The sequence below is a fragment of the Apium graveolens genome, chromosome 7 (genome assembly GCF_009905375.1).
Source record: "Apium graveolens cultivar Ventura chromosome 7, ASM990537v1, whole genome shotgun sequence".
Classification (NCBI taxonomy): domain Eukaryota; kingdom Viridiplantae; phylum Streptophyta; class Magnoliopsida; order Apiales; family Apiaceae; genus Apium; species Apium graveolens.
The window spans coordinates 52,555,803-52,569,916 of record NC_133653.1 but is presented as its reverse complement, the minus strand read 5'-3'; the positions used below and the strand labels follow the sequence as shown (position 1 = coordinate 52,569,916).

The window sequence follows — 14,114 nt, the reverse complement described above, 5'->3', positions numbered from 1 at the left end:
ATTAAAAATGATCGAACTTCAGGCATAATAACCGGTCGTAGTTATTCTAAATTAAGGTGCAAGGCCACATGTGTGTGAGCCCTCATGACCACAAGGCAATGACATGTCAGGTTATGAGCCACGACACATCACATTGGTCCCGACACGTAGCATGTACACATGATTGTAGTCCGGGTTAGTCAATGTAAACTATAACCCAAAAGGTAAATAATGGGCCAGGATAATCCAACCATTGCGGTCCCCGCTGTTATTCTAGAATACCTACTGATTTTGACCTCATAATGACTCATTTGGCAGTCGGTAAAAGCCCTGTTTCTTGTATTTATATTGGTAAACTTAAAATTTGGAACGCAACCAGATTTTTTCTTCTAAAAATTCTCCTGTATCATGACATAATTTACACCGTATCTCGCCTTGCTTCATTTGGATTATCAGTTGATCAGTACGGCTACCCGTGTATTGGGGCATTAAAATATCCGGCCATCATTTTCTGATATGCCCGTATAGTAGTTTCATTCTTTAAAAAATAGATTCTATCTTAAATGTTCAGCTTGTGCAGTCAAACTGGTTAGATTTGTCAGCTCTCTTGGGAAATACTATATATATAGCTCATAGACACTTGACACTTTTGAGGGCTCAAGTTTTTTGTTATCATATTTGGATGGAAAGAAAGCAAGAGCTCATGATAAAGGGAATTGTTATGAAAATTAAATCATCAATTCATATTGTTTTATTAGTCATGCCGATTCCCATCTCTGAGGACAGACTATATTTAGTAAATCTTTGAGGCTTATGGGTTTTTATAACTTTTTTGTTTTCTATTTTCAATTTATTCTCATAGATTGACTATATATAAACTTCTCTATGGTGTCTCATACACCAAGGGTCAAACCATATAAATTATTTTGTTCTTCTAGATTGATATATACCAATTAGAAAAATCTAATCTAAGATATTGGATGTCCTAAAAGGCGATGTATTCGGAACTTTAGATATCAGTTTTCTAATTATCAATGTTAATAGTACTTTTTTACATAAGTGGCATGAGGAACCGATATATTAAATGGGTATATCAATTAAAAAAATAATAGTGAATTTCTCACAATTAAGGTAAAGTAAGAAATGGAATGAATATTGTTGCAGTTTTGGTGCTACTTTTGTATACGGTATCTTCAAAAAATCATTGTACAAACCTTATAATTTGCACAACACCACTTTTAAAATACCATTTTGAGTCGATCAATTGGACAAAGATTTTAAAACGTTGTTGTAAAGCTCAAATCTTTTAATCTAAGTCATTGTAGTGAGGATGGTTAGAAAACATATTTTTTATGGTGCAAAAAAACCGTTGTGTAGAAAAATTAGACAACACTTGTCAAAAATAAACCAAAGTTGATAATGATGCAAAACCTACAAGATTACATAATCATGAAAACTTGGGATTTTATAGGTATGAAAAGTAAGTTGGATCGTCGAAAAAATCATTTAAAAAAATTATTTGGTTGATCGGGAATAAATTTTATGTTTGGAAGTTGGACATTTTCTAAATTTTTCTATTCCTTTGATATAATATGAATTTAAATTTCTTTTAATTTTTTTATGAATAAAATCGATATATCATAACATATATACGGTGGTTGATCGAAAAATCATTTAAAAGAATTATTTGGTTCATCAGAAATAAATCCCGCTTTTGGGATTAGGACATTTTGTAGATTTTTCTATTCCTTCAATGCAAGATGAATTTGAAAGTTTTTGGTAAATTTTTTTATGATTGAAATTGATATATCTTAACATCCGTACAATTGGATCGTTGGAAAATTCGTTTAAAAAATTAGTCAATTGAACGGGAACAAAACATGTGTTTGGATTTGGACATTTTCTAGATTTTTCTATTCATGTCATGCAATATGAATTTGAAAGTTTTTTGTAATTTTTTATGACTAAAATAGATATTTCTTAAAATCTATGTCATGCAATATGAATTTGAAAGTTTTTTGTAATTTTTTATGACTAAAATAGATATTTCTTAAAATCTATACAGTTGGATCGTTACTAAGCCTTTAGATGAAGATAATTTTTTCTCATGTATAGAGAACTTGGTATGTCCTCTTTGTAATATTTATTTGATTTCTCATGTGCATTAATTTCATGAATTATTTTCTGAATATATTTTTTCTTTATTTTCTTTTATTTTGTTCAAGTGCTTCAATTTGTTTTAATATGTATTTTTTTGTTGACTCCGAATTGCATGCATCGAGATTAGTGAATCTGGTGATGTGACTTATCACTTCCTCTTCATACTCGGTTCTTGTGTATGTATATTGGTTTTCAAATACATTTCCACTTTTTATTGTAACTCTTCACTTCTATCTTTACTTTATTCACTTTTATTCAACTTTCACCACTTCTAATTATGTTGTTAATATACCTCTCTTCATCTACATACTCTTCTTTTTCATATTTTTCTATAATCCCAATCTCTCTTTCATCTTCTTCTCTAACAATACCTTGTCAACATACTGACAATACTCGTTCTTGTTCCTCGTGTCACAAAACCCTTAACGTTGCGGTTTCCGGTTCCAAATAACGGCGTGTGGGTAAGCATGATTCTGAGGTCTCTAACCATTCTTCTCAAGAATCTTCTTTAGTGCATGCAAAACCAAGTGGTTCCAAGGTTTTTTTTAAGTCAATTTTGAAAGAACAAATTTGAAGCTTCTCAATGGGGTCGGCGTTGTTCAATTATTTGAAGCTATTGGGTGTGCATTTTTGTTGTCTCCATCATAGGTGATCTATCCAAATCTATTGAAAGAGTTTTATGTGAAATTTTGTCTCTTTTAAGGCAATATAATTTTCTCTGAAGTTCAAGGCATGCCAATTTGTTTCTAGGCGGATCTTCTCCCTTGGATTACTGTTGTTTCTCACAAGGGTCCATGTCCTTATACTACCCGTCAGGCATTCAAAAACACTCCTGACTTACAATACGAGGAACAATTGAAGACCATTTATGGTGTTAATTTTATTTCTGCCTCCATCAAACCTCTGGTATCCGAATTAACTCTCATCTCTCTGCTTTGTTTTAAATTGTTTCATTCAATTGTTCTTCCTCATAAGAGTGGTCGTGATCGAGTCACCTTTCCAGATTTTATTTTGTTGTGTGTGTTTGTAAAAAAATCCATATGATACTGCTTCTTTAATTACTCATAACATTAGTCACTTCTCTAGTCATGAATCCATGCATTTGCCTTATCCTGGTTTATTAACAAAGGTTTTCGAGTATTTTCGTGTCTTGACCCCTTCTGTTCAGTTTGATAAGATTATTACTATGTTTGATATGTCTACCTTGACTGTTAATAATTTGGTCCTTTCTAATTCTAATGAGTTATTATATTATGATTCTCACCGTCTTTATGACGGTTTCCCCAAGTCTCCCAAATATGCTTCAGACCCTTTTGACCAGGATACCACTAATGTTTTAAATTCTCTAATGTTTTAAATTCTCTGCTTGTTAAGTTGAATGAAAACTCTGAAGCCATTGCTTCTTTAAACCAACATTTGTTTCTGTTGAATTCTTGGGTTCTCTCACATCCCAAGTCAGTATAATGAGGGTTTCTTATTAACTCTTCAATAAGCATGTCTTCAAGTCTCTGGGTGCCATTAACTCAAAGCTTAACATTCTTTATGCTCTCGACAAATTTTTAGCCAAGACTGATGATTTTGAATTCAATTCTCTGCAAGAAGGGATGTGCTCTACAGCGAATGTGTGGGAAAAAGAATTTATGAAACTCATCTTCCAACTATTATCGGAAATGAATTTTTTATCTCAGCAATTGTCCACTATATAAGATAGTTTCCGTAACATCTCAGTATAAGGTATTATCCATCTGGACTGTGTAATGATTTTAGGATTCCCACCATTCTACATGAAATGCAAATATGTGATCAGCTAAGAACTGGCACAGTTACACAGTTAAGAGTTGTACAAACACATCGAATCCTAGTGTCATGCTTGGAGCTGGTCTTGTTGCAAAGAAGGCCTGTGAGCTAGGATTGGAGGTATGTTATACCTGTCAATTACAGTAACCTCTTTAAAATAATAGGTTCGGGACCAAGGAAATGAATTTCTTTATTGGGCATAAAAATACAATATTTCCATTATGTTGGTTTTCGGAGAAAAATATTATTTTTTAGGGAGGTATTTTATCGATTAATACTTGATCAAGGTTTATCTGTACTCACTTGTATTGGGTAAACAGAGAGTTTATAGTTATGTCCTCAAGACATTGTTCAGTGTTTTTGGAGTGGTAGGAGTCTACCTTGTAATATTCATATAAATTGTATCTGCAAACAGGTTAAGCCATGGGTGAAAACAAGTCTTGCACCAGGGTCTGGAGTTGTTACCAAGTACTTGCTTCAAAGGTATTACAACTATTCTGTAAAAGAGTGTATTTCTGACTGATAATAAATTCCCAGCTTTGAATTGTTTACCTTTCCGTGTTTTAGTGGCCTGAAAGAGTACTTGAACCAGCACGGCTTCAACATTGTTGGGTATGGTTGTACGACATGCATAGGAAACTCTGGGGACCTTCATGAATCAGTTACTGCTGCAATTACAGACAATGGTATTATCTTCTTTTTTCTGATATTTCATTCAATGCCTCCACTAAAATTAAGAAATGTCAGGGTGCTTTCTATCAATATTTTACCTCCCACTGCTCTGTTCCACTGGTATATTGGTCTTAAGATTTTGATTATTAAAACAATTTTCATATCACCCCATGGTGAAATCATCACTTGTATTGTATCTTATATTGTGGTCAAGAGGCTATATTTGTGAAAACATACGGAATTTAAGATTTTATCATCTTTTTACAAGGGAGTATCATTTTTTATTTCACATCAAGATTGATTATGTTACTATGGATGAATTAGAAGATAATACAACCTGTATTTTAAATATAAGTTACCCTTTTAAACGGAGAAAATGTATTATATATTGTCCTGAATGAAGGCAACAGTTGTGTGTTGTTAGCTGTCTTGATTTACCTTCTTTTCTTCCATTTTTGTGGACCAGACAATAATCGCTGTACACCTATACTCTGTATATGTATGCTTTCCAGACATTGTAGCTGCAGTTGTTCTTTCCGGAAATAGAAACTTCGAAGGACGTGTTCACCCACTAACAAGAGCCAATTATCTTGCTTCGCCTCCATTAGTTGTGGCTTATGCACTAGCCAGCACAGTATGCTTCCTTACTTTTTACTTTAATATTATTTGTTTTTCCTCATCTAAAATCTGATTAATAATGTGCATGGGAGGGTTCTGCTAAGCTTTTTGTGCTAAAAGATGAAAAGCTTTCAAGCTACCATGTTATGTCATTTTTTCAAATAGCCATATTATTGTCTTTTTCTTTATCCGGGGTTTTTGGAGCTGGGGGATTATGTATTATATTTAGTCAGGGCTTTCCTTTTCGTTGTCTGAACTTCTGATTCCAGCTCAATGCGATGAGCTTACTGTTGACATTGTCCAGCTGACACATACCTTCTGTACATTCTTCTTGTTTGTAATATTAAGCTAGGCCATTTTGTATAGCTATCTGATATTGAATATAAAAATTTAATGTTATGATCAAGAAATTCTTATCATTATATACAATTGCTAAAGTAGTATCAAATTTAATGTTATGTTTCCTTGCCCAGATGGCAGGCTTTGCTCTATACAGAAAATACATATCCCAGTTCAAGAAGATGCTCAATATCATTTCCCGAAAGTTTGTCAGTGCACTTGAACAACGACCAGATCTAGCCAATGTAGTCATGAACACTTCTTCCTGTATGCCTGCCTTCCTTCTGTCCACACAAAATTGCAAATATGAGTTCAATTTTCAGCACAAATATTATGTTTTCACTTAAGAAACTGTCCTTAACATGCTAAACTAGGTATGTTTCTAAGCTTACACAAGATAAAATTTGTTCTAGTTAACTAGGTTGAATATCTTTTATTAAAAAGTGTGTTGATAGTCATATAATGCAGGTGAGAGGGGAAAGGGATAAATTCAGCAGGTGATCTGTTGATAGTCCTGACCAGCAGAGTTGCTACCATCCACATGTACAGAAAAAACCAGGTGCCAAGTTCTATTTTTATTAAAACTTATAGATTTTAAATCTCTCTCAAATTACTCTTTCTTATTTAAAAAAATCTAGTGTACATCCCTTTATGATATCTAATAGTATCTAGTGTACATTTAGGTCAATCACATCCAAAAGTTTGTGACAAGGATAAATGATTTTCTATGTAATTATGTTGTATGTAATTATGTTGTAATTATGTAATTATGTAATTATGTTGTCGATTTATTTTGAAGATTGTTTTCTCCAGATTGGGAAATTGCCTATCACATGCTGTAATGATATTGCAAGGACAATATAGCTCTTGCGGAAGACGTGAAGAGAAGCTGAAAATCCTTGTAGACTCTATATTTTCTTTAATTTGTAGTAGAAATCTTAGACTCATGAAGGCAGTGATATCAATATGCTTTTAGCTTTTGTGTAACTATGTTGCTGTAATTTTCGATCATGGATTAACTTTAGAACTTTTGTTTAGATTTGCAAAGTTAATTTCATTTGATTACTTGTTATATTTTGCGTAAGACAACGCTTTTAACAACCAAGCTTCATTAAAATATCATGTCTTTAATACTAAAACAATGCTTTCGAACACAAAACTTTGGTGCAAAATTAACTCTCACAACACTAGTAAACCATTGTCTATATAATATTAAGATATTGTATCAAAGGTATTCATGCAATAAGTTTGGACAAATAAACAGTTGTATGTATCTGGTCATGCTATACATTAAAATCCAAAACTGTTGTGTGTAGAAATTTATTACAAGAGTTCTACGAGCTCAATTTCATTTTTGTTGTCTATCTGAATACACAACAACGTTTATACAATAATAAGTGTTGTAAGATTGTTTTTAATGTTATACCTTACACAACGGTTTTATGAGTTTGTGAGAACCCTTGAGTAATGTCGCTTGTTACGACAAAAACAAGTAAAAAATGTTGTCTTTTCTGGATGTAATACAACGGGCTTAATCCATAATCATTGTCTGTATAATCTCAGACAATGTTTTTTAGCCGTTGTCTGATCCAACTAACAGACGGCGGCTCAATAGTCAACGGAAAAATAGGGTATCAGACAACGGACATAAACCGTTGTTGAAGCTTGTTTTCCTTGTAGTGGTTTAATGGGTTCATTTATTACGTGTTTCATAAGCACTGTTTTATATGTTGTCTTGTTTATTATATCTTGTCTCATTTAAATCATCATAACATTGTCTCATTATATTGTCTAATTTATGCTTCTTTATACTACCTGTCTTATTCATACACTTGTTGCATAAAAGTTATAATTTGCATATGTTTATACTATATTATTGCTAATCTCTGTAACAGGATTTAAAGTATTTTTAATACGGGAGAATATTGGCATATAGGTTTATGACGATAAAACTTTTTGGACAACCATCCGAAAAATAACGCAACAAGGTCTCCAAGATGGAACATTATGATACATAGTATTTGTAGGTGATAGAGTTTGTTATAACTTCTAATGACCGGAGAAATATTCTTTTAAAATAAACTCTTCATGGATAGATCTATTTTGAACTAATCTTCTTATCCTTATTAAGGTTTATCTCTTTACAAAAAACTAAGGATTGTTTTCAAAGAATTGTTCAAATTTTTTTCAAACAATTCGTTTAACAGCCTTATCTTATCTTTTTTTTGAAAATTAAATCCATTAAAACTTGTACTTATATTTATATCTCATGTTTCAGATTACGACTAATGCTCTTCATGATCTATCTATATACTTTTTTGGAAAAACTTTCTTGTTTATATCCCTTCAATGTCTAGTGAAACAAGAAGATAGTTTGAGTTGAAAACTTTTATTATTATTCACCGCGTGTATTTATATTAACTTGTGTCAGGTTGTGGCAATGTTTTTATTTCAGAGGATTAGCTAAGGTGGCCAATGTGCTAGGTGGTAGAAGTAGTGGTAGGTAGAAAGTGTGCTAAGGAAAGTGTTCTTTCATGGAATCAAAGAAAGATTGTAAGTTCTTTTATTAAAGTTGATATAATATATTTTTTATGCTAGCTGGCATGAGAACTTGGATGAAGGCCATAGACTAAAATTAGGATCCGTATCAAGTGAAAATTCTTGGAGTTCTGTATTATTTTATTTGTGATAATTATTGCTTTATATTTCAGTATTTTATATTCTGCACATTAATTTAGACTTCCTCATAGTCTTTCGCATTCGTGAATGGGTATGTCCAATTTACAAAAGAGATGTGCCACTCATCTTAACAGTTTGATTGTCGAATATACACATTGTGCCTTCCAATTTCAGTAATAAACCTACTAAAAATAAGATATTTACATAATAAACTTTATCTATATTAAAAAATGTTTTGGTATTGATCATAGTTTATAAATTTACAACTACTAAAGATTAAAATTAAAAATTATACGTAGGTATTACATATATATAAATTACATCATTTTTATACATAATCAAAATTTAACAAAAGCATACACCTTTCTAATAAAAAAGTAAACATAATTAAATAAAAGTATGGTTAACAAATATATTATCATTTCACTACAAAAAATCAAAATCAGACAACACTTATAGATGATTATGGATGTTGTCCGGTTTTTTCCGGTACTTTACTTTTTCACCCTAAAAAGTAATGTTTGATATAGTTAACTACAATGATTTTTAAAATTGTTGTTTGGAAAATGGAATTAACAAGTCTTTTTGATGGAGGCCTTGTGCAAGTTATATGGTAGAAAGTTTACAAAGGGTTAAAACCATTGTATAGTAGAACTATTCAGACAAGACTTTTTGGAAGAACTCTTGTGCAAATTAGGGAATTTCTATAATTGTGTAAAAAAATAAATGTCTAATATTGTTTGACATATTTTTCTAGTTAACTATTTTTAACCTAACAAGTGTTTTAATGTGTTTTTTTGTGCTTTTTAAATGTGGAATTTCTAATTAAAACCAACGTTCAAGTGATTATACACATAAAAAAGAAAAAAAAGAAATCCAATCTGCCAAAAAAAGGCATAGATATAACCAACAAACCAACCATGAAGAAAACTAAACCGAATTTATATTGTGTTATACAACCAAAAAATATTCAAAATACATAAATGAAATTGCAATACGAAAGTTTTGATTACTTCATCAACATCTGGCATGTAACTGGCCACGTCCTCACTTTCATCAATATTGGGAAAATTTGTCATAAAAAATTCATTCTCAAGTTCTACTTCAACGAAGCCCGTATCCTCATCGTCATTGTCTTTATAGTACTTTTTCTCGTACTTTTTCTCGGGTAATTTAAACACCATGGCCCATAATTTATCAAGAGGATCGTCAATGTAACAAACTTACTTAACATATTATTCTAAAATGAATGTATCATTCATGTGTTGGAAAAACTTAGTATTTTAGACTAAGTTAAGAATCATTTTGAGATTCTATATGCGTTAGACACAGTATGTGTTAGTGATGTGATTCTATTAGAACGTATTCTACTCTACGAGTGGATTCTAACGTGTATTTACATGCTCAAAATGAGTAAAAGTTGAATGAAAGCTAATGTTCCAAAGTGAGACCTTTTAATGTGAAATATGGTTTTGTACCACATCAAGAGTAGCATAAATCACTTACTTGGTTTTTCTTATAAATACCATGCATCGCATAAAAAATAATAACAAGTCCTTTGAAGCCTCTCTTTATAAATAGAGTCTTAGAACACTAGTTTCATTATATCAAGAAAAAAAAAATAGTTTTATACAGATTGTACAAAATTAACATTTACAATTCAGTAGTGACTTGATCTCACAAAAATCGAGCTTCTGTGCTGGGTTTTAAAAGTTTGCCGAAGAAATATGTAAATAGTTTGCCTAACCCTAACACACAGATCGCGATATCTGATGAGGTTCAAACACCTGTTCGACATGTGTCTTTGGAACATGTGCCTGTGGAACACACTATCATTGGACAATTTAATGTGCCCTTTGGACGAGCGTCGACAGGATTTGTTCCTCCGATTGTACATGTGGTGCCTAGTAGCGTGCAAACACCTGTAGTATAGACGCACGTACCGGCTGTTAGGCCTGCGGTGCCTGTTGCTTATGTTATGGCAATTGTGTCTACTGCACATGCTGATAATCCCGAGAAGTTCAATGGAATGAACTCCAAATGTTGGCAGCAAAAGATGTATTTTTATCTAACATTACAAGAAAAAGTAGAATAGACATCACTTTTTAGACATCGGTTAAGTGTACACCGATGTCAAAAGTATTTTTACATTGTTCTGAACTAAACCTATTTCTTTTAAGGCAACTGATGTATTAGGTTCATTTCAAAAAAAAGAGCCGCCCGATTTCCCCCTTTGTTTTCCCGGTCAACCAAATTTTCACTTTCTCTTAAAAATTCCCCTGCCTTAGAATTTTTAAAACTCTCCCTCTTGTTTTTGAACTTTACCCACCCACAAACATTAAAACATTAAAATTAAAACAAAAATTAAATAACACAACAATATATATCAAAAACATAAATCGAAATAAAAAAACTCTCTCCTCATCTCTCAGTTTTCTCACCTCTCTCATCTATCTCGACTTCAGGACTTGTTGTCTTAACAGGTAACGAGGCAACTCTGCTTTGAAGACTATGTTCTTTGTCTCTGGACTTTGTTGCTTCGTTTCTTGGTTCAGGAGTTGCATTTTTGTTAACTTGATTTTACAAGATGGCTTCATCCTACTTCCACCCCAAGATCCTCATCAGTCCTCTGTGTTTCCTCTTGCCCTCAGGTATACGTGAAGCATTCTAAATAAACCTAGACTCTAATTTTTACAGGATAGCTATAGATCTATGACTGCCTTGGATGGGAAAACAGGGCTTCAAATGGTCTCCTTCCAAGCTCCAAAGATTAGGTTGCTTCGGAGCTTCACATTTTAAGTGAGTAGAGTTAATCAGGTATATCTCTTGGTCTTTATATTGTAATGTCTTAAACCTTCCAATAACTTCTTCCACTCGGATTGTATTAGCTAAACCTTTTCCGAATTATTCCAAAATATGAAAACGATACGTTCAAGTTTAACTATTTTAGTGACTACCGGTCTTTTCATATGTTAAATAGATTTCAGAAAGGGCCCCAACAGTTTTGTTACATCTCGGCATTCTTTACATGTAAAATAGCACATATGTTGCATCATAATATTGAATGGACTAGTTTCTTAAAGAACTTGCAACTATTGTTTGTTTTTTATATACTGAACAGAAGTGCATTTGATATGGATTGTTGAGGTGCAGATTTGTCACTTGTTTGTTGATTTCTCTTTCATGACATGTACCAAGGTGCTACCCCTTTTTTGGATCTTTCTAATGTAAAGTTTACTTATAGAAGAGTAAAGAGTAAAGAAGGAGACACGAAATTCTGATGTCTTGTTCTTAAACATGTATTCAGGTACTGGACTTTGCTATTTCCCAGAACCAGAATTTGATCCGCCTATCTTCTGTGCCAAATTTTATAACGTTGCTAGCACGAACATTGTTGTTTTGTAAGTTATCTTTCCTAGATTTGATATTTACCAACATAGCATTTGCGTCTTCTTTTTTCCCTGTCCAACAAATTTAGACTATTAATGCTTGATACAAAATCCCCTTTTCTGGCTGCTGATACGAATTTTGAATAATAATGGTAATAGTTTTGTACTTGATTTACCTTTTGTAATTAGGGGTTGTACTTACGAATCTGGTACACTGTTTTTAGGTGGTACAGAAAAGATATATTTTTTGCTTTTCTGTAGACGTTTAAGCAAGATTCATTAAATATGACAAGATTAAAATGCATCTTAGGTTTATCTCTGTTTGCATTTGATAACTATTTAAATGATTATTGGCATTCAGATATTGAAAAGCTCCTCCGAAAATGAGCAATGAAGATTGCATCAATATTGGTAAGTCAATGATTTTGTTTGAATCTTAATCCATCATTTATTTGATGTGTGATGGCATGGGTTATTTGACAGATCTTCTTTACTTATAATGATCCAGGATTAGAAGCAAAATTAGTTTACCATAACAAGGCAAATGGTTATAAACGCCAAAGGTCTTTGAGGGACTATATGACTATAGGTTTGGAATAAATGTGTATGAAAGGGTTAGAAACAATGAAGCATCTTTTTCACCTGGGAAGATCTATAATGAAAATGCTTCTGGTTCTGTTCCTTTTATTTACAAACAACTCTTTTTTCTCCTCCTTTCCTTGTCTTTTAGACTGAAAAGATGAAAACTTTTTACAGCAAATGGAGTTTCAACTTTTGCAGCAAGTCAGCAGAAATGCTTTCAGCCACGTGATTCTCGTGGTATGACAACCTTTACTCGAGTTTTCATATGTAATCTGATTTTGACTGGTGGATGGCTTTCTACGTGATTCCAATGTAATTAAGTTTATTCTTTCTTTCAGTGAAGCTAAAGATTAAATCTTTTAAGGTTCCAGAGCATTTTTTTTGAGATTCCAGAAAACTGCAACTGTTGGCTCTCTGAAAGCTAGTAAATATATTTGGCTTTATTTTCGGAAACTTCCATTTATTTAATTTATAGCAGTTTAGGTTTCAAAAAGTTAATGCATCGAACTCTGTATATTGGTGAGGAGGCAAGTCACATGTGACTGCAGAGCACAACTCTGTATGTTGGTGAGGAGGCAGGTCACATGTGACTGCAGAGCAGTGCATAGTGGACATCAACTTGATAATACTAGGTTCTATAATTGCAAAACCATCTTTGGGAAGTAGTCTGTAATAGTTTTTTATTAATATTATTTCCATTTGTAGGTTTTAGGGTCGGATTCCTTGATTTTTTATCTACCCGCCAATATTTAGTAAATTGATTTAATTCTGTTTTTCATGTATACACATTGCTGTTTTTAGTCTATTATTATTTTCAACAGCAATTAGGGTGCTAAAGCAGTTAGATTATTCGGCAGAGAACAATTTTGGAAGCAAAGAACAATAAACTATCTTGTTTATTTGCAAAGAAGAATTAACTATCTTGTTAGCTCTTCTATATTTTTTTTCTTGAAATATTTGTATGAACTTTAATTTGTATTACATCTATTTAGGGAATACATATATTTTGTTAAAGTTAAAGACATTTTATTTTGTAAATAGGTAAAAAATTATTATGAGTACGAGGATCGAGATGGAACAGTCAATGAGATATTGCTCCAAGTATCCTCAAAATTTCCTCTTATTAAACTGATGATCAGTCGTGACAAACGGCTTGTAAAAAGGGAATTAACCAAACCAGATTGCTCTTTCAGTTAAATGTTCAGTGGTCCAGCAAGATTCGGAAATCCTACGATAGCAAGGATCTTGTTGTTCGTACGGACTCTTTGCTATATACATCGAAGGATTCATGTAGCTAACTCCTTTGCTTCTGTTATTTTCAAACATATGCGCATTAATCATGTTGAATTATTTGCAAACTTAGACGATATGATATGTGGTTTGATTATTACAAACAGAGTTTGGATATTTTAATTTGTTGATTTTTTGTTTACGTTTTAGCTAGTTTTGTTTTGTTTTGACATTTGGTATGTTTGGGTGCATATAATACAATCAGTGTATAGGCTAATTTTTAGGCCTATAGACATCAGTTTTTACACATAATTTTTAAAAACAGATTTCCAAATTATGATTAGACATCATGTCCTACACGAATTTCTTAAAAACCGTTGTTAAAAAGGTATATGGACATCAGTTCCTAAAAAAACTACAAAGAAGCTGATGTAAACTTAAAAAAAAATACATCATTCAAATGTTAAAAACTGATGGTACATAGGAAGCCAGACTATTGTTCCCAGAACTAAAACGATGTTAAAAAGGAAAAAAACACATCCGGTAATAAACTATAACCTATATCAAAAATAAGAACTTACATCGACTGTTATTCAAAAGTGATGTTAAAGCGGGATTTGACATTAGTTTTATTTTATAAATGATATAAATACTGATTAATAATTTGTA

At 32.2% G+C, this 14,114-nt stretch overlaps 1 protein-coding gene and 1 long non-coding RNA gene across 13 annotated transcripts; both read left to right on the top strand.

The window, feature by feature from the left end:
- Window positions 1–2,398: 2,398 nt before the first annotated feature.
- LOC141670775 (aconitate hydratase, cytoplasmic-like) lies at window positions 2,399–6,602 on the top strand. Of its 10 annotated transcripts, none has more exons than XR_012554733.1 (8): window positions 2,399–2,787; window positions 2,890–4,056; window positions 4,352–4,419; window positions 4,504–4,622; window positions 5,121–5,242; window positions 5,700–5,832; window positions 6,034–6,124; window positions 6,379–6,602. XR_012554733.1 is itself a non-coding variant. In XM_074476770.1 (8 exons), the coding sequence occupies exons 3-7, from the start codon at window positions 4,006–4,008 to the stop codon at window positions 5,910–5,912; spliced, it is 573 nt and encodes a 190-aa protein (XP_074332871.1). In that variant the 5' UTR covers window positions 2,399–2,787; window positions 2,890–3,045; window positions 3,742–4,005; the 3' UTR covers window positions 5,913–5,939; window positions 6,021–6,602. The 10 variants fall into 10 exon arrangements, 7 of the variants coding, with proteins under 7 accessions (XP_074332871.1, XP_074332870.1, XP_074332872.1 ...); XR_012554732.1 differs by having other exon boundaries at window positions 5,700–5,939; XR_012554731.1 differs by having other exon boundaries at window positions 5,700–5,939; window positions 6,021–6,124.
- Window positions 6,603–10,485: 3,883 nt separating this feature from the next.
- LOC141670602 (uncharacterized) lies at window positions 10,486–12,926 on the top strand. 3 transcript variants are annotated; one of them, XR_012554646.1, is made up of 7 exons: window positions 10,486–11,061; window positions 11,366–11,442; window positions 11,552–11,645; window positions 11,995–12,044; window positions 12,142–12,305; window positions 12,390–12,452; window positions 12,554–12,926. It is a non-coding gene; the product is annotated as an uncharacterized LOC141670602 (long non-coding RNA). The 3 variants fall into 3 exon arrangements; XR_012554645.1 differs by having other exon boundaries at window positions 10,493–11,061; window positions 11,398–11,442; window positions 12,142–12,452; XR_012554644.1 differs by having other exon boundaries at window positions 10,503–11,061; window positions 12,142–12,452.
- The last annotated feature ends 1,188 nt before the right edge of the window (window positions 12,927–14,114 follow it).

What these genes read in the sequence shown, in the direction of transcription:
- LOC141670775 (XM_074476770.1), top strand. Translation starts at nt 4,006, where the DNA reads ATGCTTGGAGCTGGTCTTGTTGCAAAGAAGGCCTGTGAGCTAGGATTG. An exon ending in CCTGTGAGCTAGGATTGGAG is followed by an intron (nt 4,057 to 4,351) that starts GTATGTTATACC and finishes ATCTGCAAACAG; the next exon opens with GTTAAGCCATGGGTGAAAAC. An exon ending in CTTATGCACTAGCCAGCACA is followed by an intron (nt 5,243 to 5,699) that starts GTATGCTTCCTT and finishes TTCCTTGCCCAG; the next exon opens with ATGGCAGGCTTTGCTCTATA.